Source organism: Amphiprion ocellaris, chromosome 12 (genome assembly GCF_022539595.1).
Source record: "Amphiprion ocellaris isolate individual 3 ecotype Okinawa chromosome 12, ASM2253959v1, whole genome shotgun sequence".
Classification (NCBI taxonomy): domain Eukaryota; kingdom Metazoa; phylum Chordata; class Actinopteri; family Pomacentridae; genus Amphiprion; species Amphiprion ocellaris.
The window spans coordinates 28,673,508-28,687,829 of record NC_072777.1 but is presented as its reverse complement, the minus strand read 5'-3'; the positions used below and the strand labels follow the sequence as shown (position 1 = coordinate 28,687,829).

Here is a 14,322-nt window from a genome sequence, read left to right as displayed (position 1 = left end):
CTGGACACGGTATTGATGCTGAATGATGCTAACGACCGCCGCGTCACCACGGGAACGAGACTGGAGAGTCGGGTGAGGCTGTCAGAGGGCATCACATATCAGTAGCAGCCCACAGGAATGAATTATTGCACCGTTATAAATATTTCTTTCACATTCTCCCCTTTCCTGCAGAAAAAAAGTCACTGTTTCTGCAGGGGCTGTACATGTGCGTGTGTTTGCAAATGGCCAAATGTGTACCGTCATTTAGGCATTTTCCTGATTAGACTGAAAACAAAAGCTCTGGTTATCAGCAAAGGAAGCAGCACTCAGCCTGTGAGCCCATCAAAGGAAAAATGTTTTTCCCTGCGAAAACCAGCACCGCTCAAAGACAGAAAAAAAAACCCCTGTAGTCTAAGCTCCTCTGGGAAGGTGCTATATATGTTTGAGGCCCTTTTTGAATTTCATTCCCCGACTTTCTCCTCTACCTCTGTTCTGTCTCGTTTGCCTCTTCTGCTCTGTATGGATTTGCACTTCTCTTCTAATCCCTCAACTTTCATCTTCTTTTTTTTTCTCCCACCTTTCCTCCTTTCATATGACTCTTTGCATATAAATCTATGATAAGGCTGGTTTCTTAGTGTCAGAGGAGCTCGCAGGAATCCTACTGGGAATTTTTCCACCCGAATCTCACAGTCGCCAAAGTGAGAAAAAAACCAGCATCGAAGGGACTCAAGCTAAAACCTTTTGGATGTTCAAAAGGGACACTTAGATGTGTGCTGTTGTTCAGAATAATGCAATTTACGGGAGTTAGCGAAATGGCGAAAGATTTCACATATGCCAAACTTTCTCCTTGAAATTAAAAGACCTTCTAGGTTTGGCAGGAGAGCTATTCACTGGACCTGCTCTCTCTCACACAGTGGAATTTGGAACATCTACTTTAATTACAACAGTGTTCAGCACCATGCATGGGTGGAGATCACTAATTCAGCCTCACCTCCTAGACCCTGATAGACCATAAGCGAACAGGAGAGGCTGATTACGGGACACTTGGCGGGACACTGGCCATTTGCAAGTGAGAACCAGTGAGGTTTTTGTGTTACAATAGTAATGAGGTGATAAGACGGGAGTCGCTCAGTGGTTAGCACTGGCACATATGAAGTCATCTGAGTGTCTGCATGGGGTTTCTTCACACGCTCCAATTTTCTCACAGTCAAAACAAGACACTGTTAATTGCTTGTTAATGAATGCAAAGTGTGGATGTGTTTCTCTTTCCACTGGGCTTCTGATGGACCCTGCTTCTTGTACAATAGCTGTGTTTCCATGTAATTATCAAACCAACTTTTAACTAGTTGCAAAACATTTTTTAGAAGACAAAAGAAAATGCAAATGAGGCTTGTTTCCATTAACTGCTTTGAAGCAAATGAACTGCATATTGTCTTCAGAAAGTGATTTTACAATCTTCAAGGTTAGAAGGAGCTGGATCTAAAAGCAGGATCGGACATTTTGAAGTTCCCCAAAAAAATATGAACCATTCCATGCAGTATAAACACAACTGGGAAAAACTGTTTATTATAACCATTGCAATCTGAGAATGGAGAAAACCATGAAGGCTTGCATAGTGCAAAATCTGTGCATCCGTACTTTATAATATATACTACATCTGACATACAACAACTTTAAAACTTTAAAGGAGAAACAAACAAATCTTTGTCCATGGGGGAAATAGAAGTCGTCAGGAATTGTTTTCAGTCTGACAAGTTGTAAATATGAATTGGCATATTCACATATTTGACATATGTCCTGCTATCTGAAATCAAAGACAACAATAGAAGATTCTAATCGGTCATGTGGGTTGAATGTTTACTATGGCAGAACTTGTTCAGAAAAAGGTGTTTCCAGCATGCATTATGTGCATTACCTCTTTTTTAAAAAGTCAAAAACCACCTCACACGAGTATAGTATGTAATACTTAAACACACTCATAAAAAATATATTAATTTATGTTTCCATAGTGTGAAAAGATGGTGTTCTTTGTATACAACACTGCATTCATTTGGGAAGTTTTTGGAGTTCAAAGTCTAACTCACAGAATATAACTGTATAATGTGAATTTGAGTATAAGAGGAATTCATCTGCATACTTTAGTTTAACAATGGTTTGATTTTACGTCATGCATGTATAGTACCTCTTTCTAAAATGGCTATTTTAGAATGCAAAATGGATTTTACTATATATTGAATTCATTAAAAGTATATGGAAAATGCATTAAAGCTTTTGCAGTTGTCTGGTCAGGAAGCTTTTTAAAATGTGAACCATTTGCTCAAAATCCAATTATGGGGTGAGGTGATGTCTGAGAAGGTGATGAAGTTTAAATTCAACCTGGTATTAACAAAACAGGGAAAGGAGAGACGTTAAAAACAACGTTCCACGTCTGACTTTCTTCCTATCACTAATGTGAATGTAGTTTTACTATCAGGTGTTTCAAAGAAGCAGCAGAATCATCAAATACTAAGGTTTGTTGGGGCAGTCTCCAATAAAATGAACTGCTGAGTTTACAGCAGTAGAATTTTAAAATGTTTTCTAAGACTCATAACATGTGAGTTCTTGCTTTCAATACAGCAATCCACTTGTGCTGCTGTAAATGTAAAATCCAGCACCCATTCATCTCATGTCAAGTTATTTCAGTCTCTTGAAAAGATTCCAAGTACAACAAAATGACTCCATTAAGTCCAATGTCTGCTCACTACTGACTTTCCTCCTCCACTTCATAACAAACTTGCCGCCTGTGAAATCAGCGTATCGTTATCTGATAATTGCTGATCGATCACCGTCAGGGCAGGTTGGACGGTAAGAGTAAATGAAGATACTGACCTCATTAAAGTTGGCCACCTCCTCACAGTTCTCTGCTATGCGGCTGTAGAAGGGCAGACCTGAAAGATGAAGAGGAGTTTGGTGGTTAAAATATGGTTCAATAATATCACTGTTGTCTCAGTTTGAGTGGGTGGACTCACAGCATGGGGCGTTTATACAGCACAGCGTTACTAGTGTTAATATAATCTGCTTGCATTATAAGAAAATTTGGGGTTTCAGGGTTTTAGTCACAGAAACTGCAATTAGTAAATTGAATTTAAAACCATTTTCAGTAACACTAATTCCACACTAACATAAAAGACATGCCAGTTGTTATGTTCAGTACCAGTTGACTTGAACTTGTCCATCTCATACTGCTTTATAGCGCTGTACTACTTTGACTGCATTTATATGACAAACTTTCTTTTTAGCAAAAACTAGCATTATGATGAGCTTAAAAAAACACAATATGTTAGCTTCTCTTGGTTTGTGCCGTGTGCAAAAAAACAAGCAGTGTGTAGCTGTGGTCCTTGTATTTTGTCATAGATGTCAAATAGAAGACATTTAAACCTTCAGATTGATTGGTTCCATAAAAATAAGAAATTCTGAGTATTGGGTCATTTTGGTAGAATTTAGTTTTGTTAGTTTTTCTTGTAAACAATAAATGAAAATAATATATGATTTGTATTTGTTTCTGTCTGTCTAATGCAACCACACCTTTTGAAACACAAAAAAGATTTTTCCACAAATATTTCATGATAACATTTGAGATTGTGTAAAATTTTAAGGGTGTCCGAAAACTTTTTCCACCACTGTAGTTACATGGACGCTGTGCTGCTATCTCACAACGATACGTAAATCCTTCACAAATCCATGGACCCAGACTATAAGCACATCACTGCCAAAATCTAATGAGAAGGTCCTTGTGTCATTTCTGACCTTCCCTGAAAATTTCATCCAAATCCGTTATTCCATTTTTGAGTGCACAGACAAACGTACGCCAATCGTCACATAACTTTGCGGCGTTCCTTGGCGGAGTAACTGTCTCCACCCCAACCAGCTACAACAGTAAAATACTGCCTGTGCACCGATACATCAGTAGATAAAAATCTTACAATGTATAAAATCCTATAACAATGTTGCATAACCATTTGTTTTTGATACTTTAGGCACGTTTTTCTGATGATAGATACAGGTTTCATAGAGAAATGTATCCGTTGCCCAATGCTTTTATCAACATCGAAATGGTCATTTTTGTCATGTGACGTCTTTTTACTCATGAATTAATGACTTAAAGACCTGACAAATGCACAAATTTAATATCTGTGTGTAACCACAGGAGACAGGAAAGAAATGCAGACGGTTAAATGGCAACTAAATGGCTCATTACAGGACCAAGCAGAAACAAATAAACAGAGTGGAGCAGATTTATAATATATACTGTACATGGAAATGAAAATCATCATTTTGCCATGCTTATTGATAACATGCAATCTAATCTCTTTAAATGCCAACGGCAACGATAATCTTCTGTTGCAGTGTTTATTCAAGGTTATGCTCAGGGAATGGAGCTATTCACTGCTCAGTATCCTGACTCACTCATGCAGTCAATGTTCACCTGGCTGCTTTGTGATGCTTCTGAATGCCCCCTGCTCATTCTCTGCTCTCTGCTTTTGTTGCAGGAGTTTGCTTTGTGTATCTGAGGCTTTATGAGGGTGCTGACGTCTGCTTGGGTGCATGTGGACACATCAGCTATCATATATATTTCAATGCACACACACACAGACCTGGAAATTAATTACAGCCCCTGTCAGCTAGAATAGAAATAATTAGACTCCAGCTCGCTCAATTAATATTATTATAATTATTATTACTATTATTATTATTTTCATTATTATTAGGATGCTGAACGTGTCTTTTTGCACATTCACAGGGCAAACAGAGTAAAACAAAATGGTACACAAACAAACAAAAGCAAAGCTTAAAAGATGTGATGCTTCATTCAACCTCATCTTTTATTTTTAATAATACAAGTTGCCAGTTTTGGCTCTAGCTTTTCATTTCTCTTGCAAGCGTTCCCTCTTTGCCATCCCTCCTACACTCGCTACAACCTTCTAAAACCCACATCCTTTGAAATACTTTTTAGAAAATAAACACCACTTTAATGTGAGAGCGAGAGAGAGAGAAAGACAGTATTCCTCCTACATTATTGAAAACAGCGGCACTGCTGTCATACCAGTGTTTTCATCTGGCTAAAGATATGGGTTTAAAACAGTAAATCATCTGAGGCTTATGTAAGGTGCTCAACACCTAAAAGTAAAACAACACGCTGCTAATCAGCTCAGCTTTTGGCATCGATGAAACGGTAAAAGATAAAGAAACGGAGAGCAAAGTGACGCTGAAGGAAGTGACCTGGAAGGAAAGAAAAGGAACACCGTGTGCATTTTTTATTTCGAGCAGACAGATGAAAAATAAAAGCGTGAGAGGAGGATGTGAAAGACTCAAACCAGTAAAAATCAAGAGCACCATAGTGCTGTGTAGTTTTGATTTAGTTTTATATGAAACTGGGATGGATAAAGAAGAAAAAAATAGCATAGAATAGTTTGTTAATCAAGCCAGGGTGTCTCATCCTGTACTGTGATTTAATTTCAATACCCACTTTAAATGTCTGTCTTAGTAGAGAACGCAAAGAAAACTGTTACATGGAGAAAATTGAGTGTAAACTGTGTCTGCATCAGACAAAAGATTGCATAAAGCTCTGAGTGCTGCAAATCAGGAACATGCAGTAGACAATAATACAACAAACTGTCCAAACAGCCGTTCCAGTATCAAGTGTGTGAAAGTTAAGAAGAGGTTCAATTTGTACAAAGGCAGAAGAAGAAAGTTGGGCTGAAAGAAAAAAGTAAGACTATCCAAAAGCAGACAGATTGTCTTCATTTTTTCATTACAGAAAGCACGGTACACTGAACTGTCATCCTGCAGGCTACTGTACAGAAACTCAGCTTATGAGCTACAAGAACCGGAGCGCTGTTCTTAGATAAAGCCAAGAGCTACAGATAACAGCAAGAATTCATCAAAGACGTGTCAGACAATCAATTAAATACTGGTGCTTCGCCTTAAAGGGACTTAATTTATTGTCTCAAAGATCAAATAATAATTAACCAGTTTTAGCCTGACTGTGCAGGGAACATTACGGCCTTCTTTAATGCGTTTGACAATGTGTCTTTAATAGAATCAATGCACTAATAGCTGCTATTTTTAAGAATATTCAGTGTTTGACATAACATGTAGAGTCAAATTACACACTGTGGCAAGAAAAAGTAAATAAAACTGTATGGACTGTGCACCATTTGTTGTAAAGCATCTTGAAATCTGTTGGTTTCATCCATATTGAATACACTCCCCTCCTAAAGTATTTAAACAGTGAGGCCAATTCCATTATTTCTGCTGTAAACTGAAAACCTTTGGGTTTGACATAACAAGAAGAATATGAGACAAGAGATCAACATTTCAGCTTTTATTTCCAGGTATTTACATCTGGATCTGACACATAACTTAGAGGATAACATTATTTGTAACAGAACACCAAATTTTTAGTTGAACAAAAGTACTGGAACATACAGGCTTAAAATAGATTAAAATGAATAAGACTTAATATTTAGTTGCTTATCCTTTGCTTGCAATAACTGCATCAAGCCTGTGACCAGTTGACATCACCAAACTTTTGCATTCTTCTTTTGTGATGCGTTTCCAGGCTTTCACCACAGCCTCTTTGAGTTGTTTGTTTTGGGGTGTTACTCCCTTCATTCTCCTCTTTAGCAGGTAAAATGCAGCTCTGTAGGGTTTAAGTCTTCAGATTGACTTGGCCGCTCTAAAACCTTCCACTTCTTGCCCCTCATGAACTCTTGTGTTGTTCTGCCAGTGTGTTTGGCTTATTATCTTGCTGCACGATGAAGAATCTCCCCACCAGTTTGGTTGCATCTTTCTTTAAATTGGCAGACAAAATGTTTCTGTGGACTTCTGAGTTCATTTTGCTGCTGTCATCATGTGTTCCATCATCAATGAAGATTAATGAGCTCCTTCCTGAAGAAGCCATGCAAGCCCAAACCATAACATCACCTCCACTGTGTTTCACAGATGAGCTTGTATGTTTGGGATCATGAGAAGATCCTTTCTTTCTCCAAACTTTAGCCTTTCCATCACTTTAGTAAAGGTTCATCTTTGTCTCATCAGTTCATAAAACTTTGTCCCAGAATTTTTAAGGCTCATCTCTGTACTTTTTTTGCAAATTCCAGCCTGGCCTTCCAGTTCTTCTTGCTAATGAGTGGTTTGTATCTTCTGGTTTAGCCCCTGTGCTTTTGTTCATGAAGTCTTCTGTGAACAGTAGATTATGATACCTTCACTCCTGCCCTCTGCAGGTTGTTACTGATGTCACTAACAGTTCTTTTTGGGTTTTTCTTTACAGCTGTCAGTGTTTCTGTCGTCAACTGCTGCTGTTTTCCTTGGTCTACCTGTTCAACATCTGTTCCTTAGTCCACCAGTAGTTAGTTTCTTCTTCAGGACATTCCAAATGGTTGTGCTGGCTGTGGCCAATGTCTGTGCAATGACTCTGAATGATTTTCCATCTTCTCTCAGCTTCACAATTGCTTATTTTTCACGCATAGACAGCTCTTTGGTTTTCATGCTGGTTTCACCTCTAACTATAGATGCAGTCTGCACAGGCACAACTCAGATCTGAAGCTGAACGTAGACATTGAGCGCTATTTATTGTCTGAATAATCAATGTAATAGGACACACCAGGGCAACAAAACACACCTGTCAGTCACATGTTCCAATACTTTTGCTCACATGAAAAATGGGTGGGTTCAAACAAAAGGGGCTATCTTCTAAGATGTGTATCAGATTCAGATTTAAATGCCTGAAAATAAAAGCTGAAATGTTGATCTCTTGCCTCATCTTCATTATTTGATATCAGACCCAAATATTTTCAGTCTACAGAAAACAAAAAGAATTGGCCTCACTGTTCCAATACTTTTGAAGGGGAGTGTACATCACCCAGGTTTCACAGTGCAGACTGGGGAAAAAAACTCTTAAGCTAAAGGCATCAACAAAAACTAATTCGAGTCAAGAGTTTGAAAACCTGGAGTCAAATCAATAAACAAGACTGAAGATGTGAAGTACAGCTACATAGACATAAAATTCTGAAAACATGTTGGCATTTACTGCTCTGAAGTAGTGTAAACCAGGCCTTAAAAAAAGAAACATCTCGGAAGGCTTATCGATAGTATTGTACATTCTCATAATGCTGGAAAGGGTTACAAAGCAATATCAGAGAGCTGAGATATTTTTCTGTCCATAGTTAGATAAATCTTTTAGAAGTAGATATGATGTAGGACTATGGTTTCTCTGCATAGAAATGGCGACAGATAAGACGTCTCTAAAAGCGTAACACAGGAAGCTCTACTCTGTAATTATAGAAGCCCTGAGTAACAGCTAAAGGCTTGAAATAATCACTAGAGCTGGATTACATCTGGGTTTATGAGTGTTTCCAAGAGAAAACATCGCTTTGGGTCCGAAGTTTCCCAAAGAGCACCTTGATATTGGCATAATAACATGAAAAACATCCCAACGGTAAAGATAAGGAGATGTTGGTGATTAAATGTAAACCTACAATGAAATACAAAAAAACAAAAAAATTATATGGCACAAAGACCTCAACCCAACAGTGATACTGTGGTATTGTCTCAAAGGAGCCGTTTACACCAGACATCCCAGAAATACAGCTAAGCTGGAGAAAACGGTAGTTTGAGGTTATTGCTGCCAAAGGAGATTGAACCAGATATTAATCCTCCTGTTGTTGTGCCATTTACCAGCACCAAAAAATATTGTTTCCTCATCTGAAAAAAATCCAAAAATTCAGCAAAAAATTCCCCAAATTTCTGAAAATTTGCAAAACCGTCAGGAAGAAAATTTCAGTAATTCCTTAAAAGTTTCCCTTAAAAATTTCATTAAAAAATCCCCCAAATTTGGCAAGAAAATTCTTGTAAATATTTTCAATAAATGAGTAAAAATCTTCCAAAAAAATCCTAAAAATATCTAAAATGATTACATATATACCAGTAAAACCTCTATTTTCTTTAAGAACATTCACATGAAAATCAACCAAAATCCAGCGAATTTCGCTGGATTTTGGTTGAGTTTTTTGTGAATGTTCTTAAGAAATATTTTTAACATTTGTTTTTTCCACCAAAAAATGTTCAAAGATTTCCCAAAAACGTTAAAAATGTGGACATCAGAAGTTTCACTATGAAAATATATATTTTTCCCACATTTTTAAACGGGTCACTTTTGACCCGCAGGACGACACGAGGGTTAAGTCCCACAGTTCGCTTACTTTTTCCACGTGTAACCATGCACAGTAACACTGTCAACGGCTGGTTCAAACCCCTCGACTCTGCGTTGTGTTTGAAGTCGGAAGGCCGATATCGTCTTCTCGTTCCGTTTAATGCTGGTAACGTCAGGAAACCTCTGGTCAGTGGCTCAGTCGTCTCGTGCACAGCGCACTAAAGACAGGAGCACGTTCGTTAAGCTAATGCTAGCTACGTAGCTAGCTCACGGAGTGTCTCCAACGCCCGAATTACATGTCCAAACACATAAAAACATTAAATATATGTCACCACACTCTAATCATCATCTGGATAGATCATAGTGTACATTTAGCCATGATATAACCGAAAGGACAACACAAAAGAGACCGTTTATGATCCCGTGCTGTGCTCTCTAACCTACCTCGTACACGCCTCTCAGGAACTGACTGCGTGCCACCAACGCCAGCTGTACACCACAGCTCCAGAGAGGGCGCTACTGAGCCAACAACAAGAAACACAACCAGATTCCAGCAAGTGGAATTACGCATCACATATACAGTGTTACACCAGCACTCTGAATGTTTAAGGGACACGTTCAATAAAGACACAAAAGTAGCACAAGAGTTATTACTTTAACCCTTTAACACTCTCTAACCTGAATGCTGCTGTCAAGTCAATCCAGCCTCATGATTCAAATGGTGTAAACCAATGACAGACACTAGTACCACAGCAACAGTATAACAGCAGCAGTTTGTTTCTTTGGAATAAGAGTATGCACACACCAAAACAGCATTTTCAACCTTTTCTGTTGTTTTTAGGGCCACTTGCTTGTTAAATGTTAAAATGTCCTGCAACTTACTTTCAATGCAAGAGTCCAACAAACAAAATGCTTACAAGCTTTAGTCTTATTTAGTGAAAATAGGTTGCATGTTAAGGCATTATGCACACCGTGTTTGTGATTTATTACTAATTAATTCAGAAAACCATGTAATTCCAAAGGGTTCACATACAACATTTCCCTCCAGCCTATCTTGGGGTCATGTATTCTTTGGCATGCAGGCAGGGCTGGGTGGTTCTGACAGATGTCTTCCTCTCCAGACAGGAAGTGTTTTTTTCTGTCTGAAAGCACTCAGGAAACTTCCTGAAAGCCTGTAGGGAAAAGCATGACTCAAAACCCACAGTAGTGGAAGAGAATGGGGATGCAAGACTGGTGTACATGTTGTAAATAGAAGAAGCACCGCAGCACAATACGAATGAGTTTTGAAACTGGGAAGTAAAGAAACATACAGATTATTATGTTTTCAGTAAATGGATGATAAAACCTAAATTTAACTGAGGAAAGAATACACAGAAGAGATGGTGAGATGAAGGAAGAAGGAAAGGATGCAAATGCCTTTATTTGATTGGATTTCTCCATCTGTGGCAAAATGATTACTGACAGATTTAATTGGAGACATTAGCCTGTTCTATTTCTTTCAAATTATGGATGTGTAGCAAAACACTGAAGCAATTATTTAATCAGAACTAGTAGGTTTTAGGTTTAAGTGAAACTAATGGTGGGTGCCACAGTGATTCATCTCAGGTTTGAACCCTGCGCTTCTCTCCTCGCCCACCTTATCTAATGACCCATAAATATCAAAATGTATATCTCACACACCTTTCATCTGACCACTCAGATTTAATCCTATCACAAATAACGCAGCACTTTGATAGTATGAGGTTGAAACCAGGCCCTTGTAAAAGATAGAGACCCACTTTTACTGATAAAAAATGAAATAGAACTTAGCCAAACAAAGGACAATGCTTGAAAAGAACAATAATACTAGCAGAATCAGTGTTAAATGCAAAATTATTTATAAATATGCATGTACATATACAGCTGCACCATGGCTTGGTGGTTAGGACCGTCAGCTTGCAGCTAGAAGATTCCCGGTTCACGGATCTTGGTGACCTGTACAGGGTGTCAACTGCCTTCACCCTAAATCAGCTGGGATAGGCTCCAGCCACCTCGCGACCCTAATGAGGATTAAGCGGTATATAAATAATAGATGGATGGATATAAGTATACAGAGGATTGTGGTACTAAGATAAAAAAAATGCAAAAAAAAATAAACCCCAAAAAACTTAAAAGTGACTTTATGTGATGATGATGTGGTGTTATATACATCTAAATCAGCTTTAACCCATACTTTTAGATTTAAAAATGCATCAGTGTGACAACGTTAAAAAAACACCAACAAAAAAACATTATCATTAAACTTGTTACTTCTGTGATCACACTGTATGCTAATGAGGCCCAAACTGGAGCTAGCTCAGCACTAGTCTTGCTTAACCAGCCCATTCTGTAGAACTTAATGGTTTGGCTGCACCTCACTATTATTCTGCTATGTAGGGAGAAAAAAGCTCTGACTTGTCAGTATTTCTTTAAACCAGTCACAATCATTGTGGGCAGAGTGAAGCAAAGGATGCAGCTTCGGTGTTCCCTCAAAACAGTAATGGGCGGACTTGTTTCAATGGAGCATTGAATGCAAAGAGGTAAGCACTGTGATTAAAGTAGATATTGTACTGAAAAAAAACTAACAGGGCTTCCTTTCTGCATGATCCAAATTCTCTGCAAACCTTGACATTTTCAGTGTGGTAGGTTGCTTCCCCAGAGGTTACGTTGGTGTTTCGAAAACTGCTGCATGCAGATAGTGAAAGGAAAGAAAAAAGCCAGTTAGCCAGAATAGCCAGTATCAAGCTTATACCTGCATCCTACATCAAATTAGTCAGACAACCTCAGCACCAGACTGTGGGCAGACAGTTAGAAACAAGCCGGTGAACTTAGTGGAGCATTTAGCAGGTGGAGAGCTATGTATTTCCCTCTGGAGCTGGTGGAGACCAAAAACAGAGCTAAAAGAAATTTTGCTGAATATTTGACTTGCATTCACTGAGTGATCATAGATAGGAAGACTCAAAGTTTGATGCTGAGAAAACAGTGGGCTTGCACAGTTAGTGACAAGCTTGTGGACTTTAAGCAGCTTTTAGCAGCTAGAGAATTTTACTCAGGACCTGGCAGAGGCCAAAAACAGAGCTAAAAGAATGTAACATGGAGTAACAATCCTGCTTCATAACTACATGATGTGTAAATATGCAACTCCTCAGGGGGTGATATGTCAATGCTGTGTTCATAGCTTGTTTCTTCTGCCTTCAAATAACCAAAGCAATTTATTACTGATGTTACACTATATTCCAGGACCTAGGGATTTTCATCTGGGACATTTTGGCCACTTGAAAGCATTTTATGACACATTGTCACACTTCATTTTGACAGCTGCTACCAATAGGGTGGACACTAGAGTATTTAGAGGAAATCACGTATTTTAAGAGCGACAGCAGGTTCCACAGCCGTTCACACTAAGGTTTGTGCGATCACAGCTAAGAGACCCATATTCATTGAAATATGGGTCTCTTTTGACCCATGTTGTGCATCAAAGGGTTAAACTAGATGTTCAGTTGTCACTGAATAATTGGATAAACAAGGATCTGAATGTGTTTCTGGCATGGTGACACTTGGACACAGACTATGTGTAACTGTCACTCTTGAATTTATCATCCAGTGGATTTGAAATCCCTGTTCGAGTCGATAATATTTCATTGAATATGGGTCTCTTTTGACCCATGTTGTGCATCAAAGGGTTAAAATACACAGCGGTGTTGAAACGTTTGTTTGTTTGCACAATAGAATGCTGTGAAATAGGCAGTGGGCTCCAGCACCCTTTTTCTTCTCTGGAAACTGGCTGTCCTTTAGCTGATTCAGCTGCATTTTGCGGGAAGATGCATGGAGAATCTGTATTTAAATGTCTTTTATGGTAACTGCTGTTTACTACTGTTGCAAACTTTTAATGTGTTTAGTGTTGTCACCGGTTAACTGGAAGAAGAAAACTTAAAGCAGCTTTAGAATATAACACTGACTGAATGAGATACTACCGGATTAACAAAAAGAACTCATACTGGCACTACAGATGATATTGCATTGATGTATATGAATTTGTCGAAGACTCATCCTAAACTAAACCTTAAACCAAATCTTCAGTGTAAGAATTAATTATTTATAGCACGTGGGCTCGTTTTTATGCTCTCAATATGGAGGCGGTTCCCCACAAAGTGACTCTGTAATGCATGTTCCCACAACATGATACAACTACACACACATGCACACACATACACGCACAACGTTGCTCTGGCTCTTTGAAATTACAAACACACGAGCTGCAGCCACTGTGCCGACAGCTGTACCGTGGAGTGAAAGAGCAGACGATCTAATCTCTGACTCGGATGACACGGTTCATATAATATCAAGACCCTGCTGAAGTCACTGCAGTACAGAGCAGAAACACTGAGAGCCATCCTTCTCATCAGTGCACACACAGAGCACATAGAGAGGAAGAAGAAGGGTGGCGATGGTGTAATATCCTCCACAGTTGTGATGGTGACAGCAGGAGTCCGAATCAGAGCCCAGCTGAGACTGAACACCTGTCAGAGAGGACTGATCTCTGTCCAAGGTGCTGAAACACTCACCTCACCTCTCCCTCCCCGTCTCAGCTTCTCTCACACACAAGGAGCTCAGTGAATGAATCCACTGAAAGCTTCCCAGCTTTATTTCCTACAGTTTCCTGAGTTACATATCCTGAGAGAGTGCAGGTCAAAGGCTATGATAATGATCCTGGAGGAGCTGAAATACTCCAACACCCTCTTTAGTAGTCAATGCCTTCAGCTATAGTCAACCTCTTGCCCTTATTGCTTTGTTAAATAAAAGCAAGTTAGTCAAAACAAGTGGAGAACAGTGACGAGAAGTCAATGTATCAATAATACTATATTGCTCAGAAGAGGAATCTGTGTCCTGAAAGCTGGAAAAAGAGTGAATATGATCTCTACATTGCGATATTACGAACTGTTGTCTATTTCTGTGGATGCTTAACATGGCATAGGAAAGTTAAAAAGCACATAATCACAATTTCTTATAAATATCCAGAGTGCAAATGCAAAACTGTGACCAAATTTAAGGTCTCGTGGTTTATGTGTAACATTATCCATTTAAATCTGGTGTCAGATTTTACTTATTTGAACAGAATTAGTCTCATTTTC

The 14,322-nt window shown here is 38.7% G+C and overlaps 1 protein-coding gene across 19 annotated transcripts in view; it reads right to left on the bottom strand.

The window, feature by feature from the left end:
* The window catches only part of otofa (otoferlin a), a 109,012-nt gene that overhangs the window by 94,125 nt on the left and 565 nt on the right, over positions 1-14,322 (bottom strand). For 18 of the 19 annotated variants that reach the window (XM_023278670.3, XM_035952115.2, XM_035952116.2 and 15 more), the window contains exon 2: positions 2,848-2,906. In XM_023278670.3, the coding sequence (XP_023134438.2) occupies positions 2,848-2,906 (59 nt within the window). Of the gene's footprint in view, positions 1-2,847; positions 2,907-9,221; positions 9,387-14,322 lie in introns of those variants that run through there. The other variant, XM_035952117.2, reaches the window with a different exon arrangement.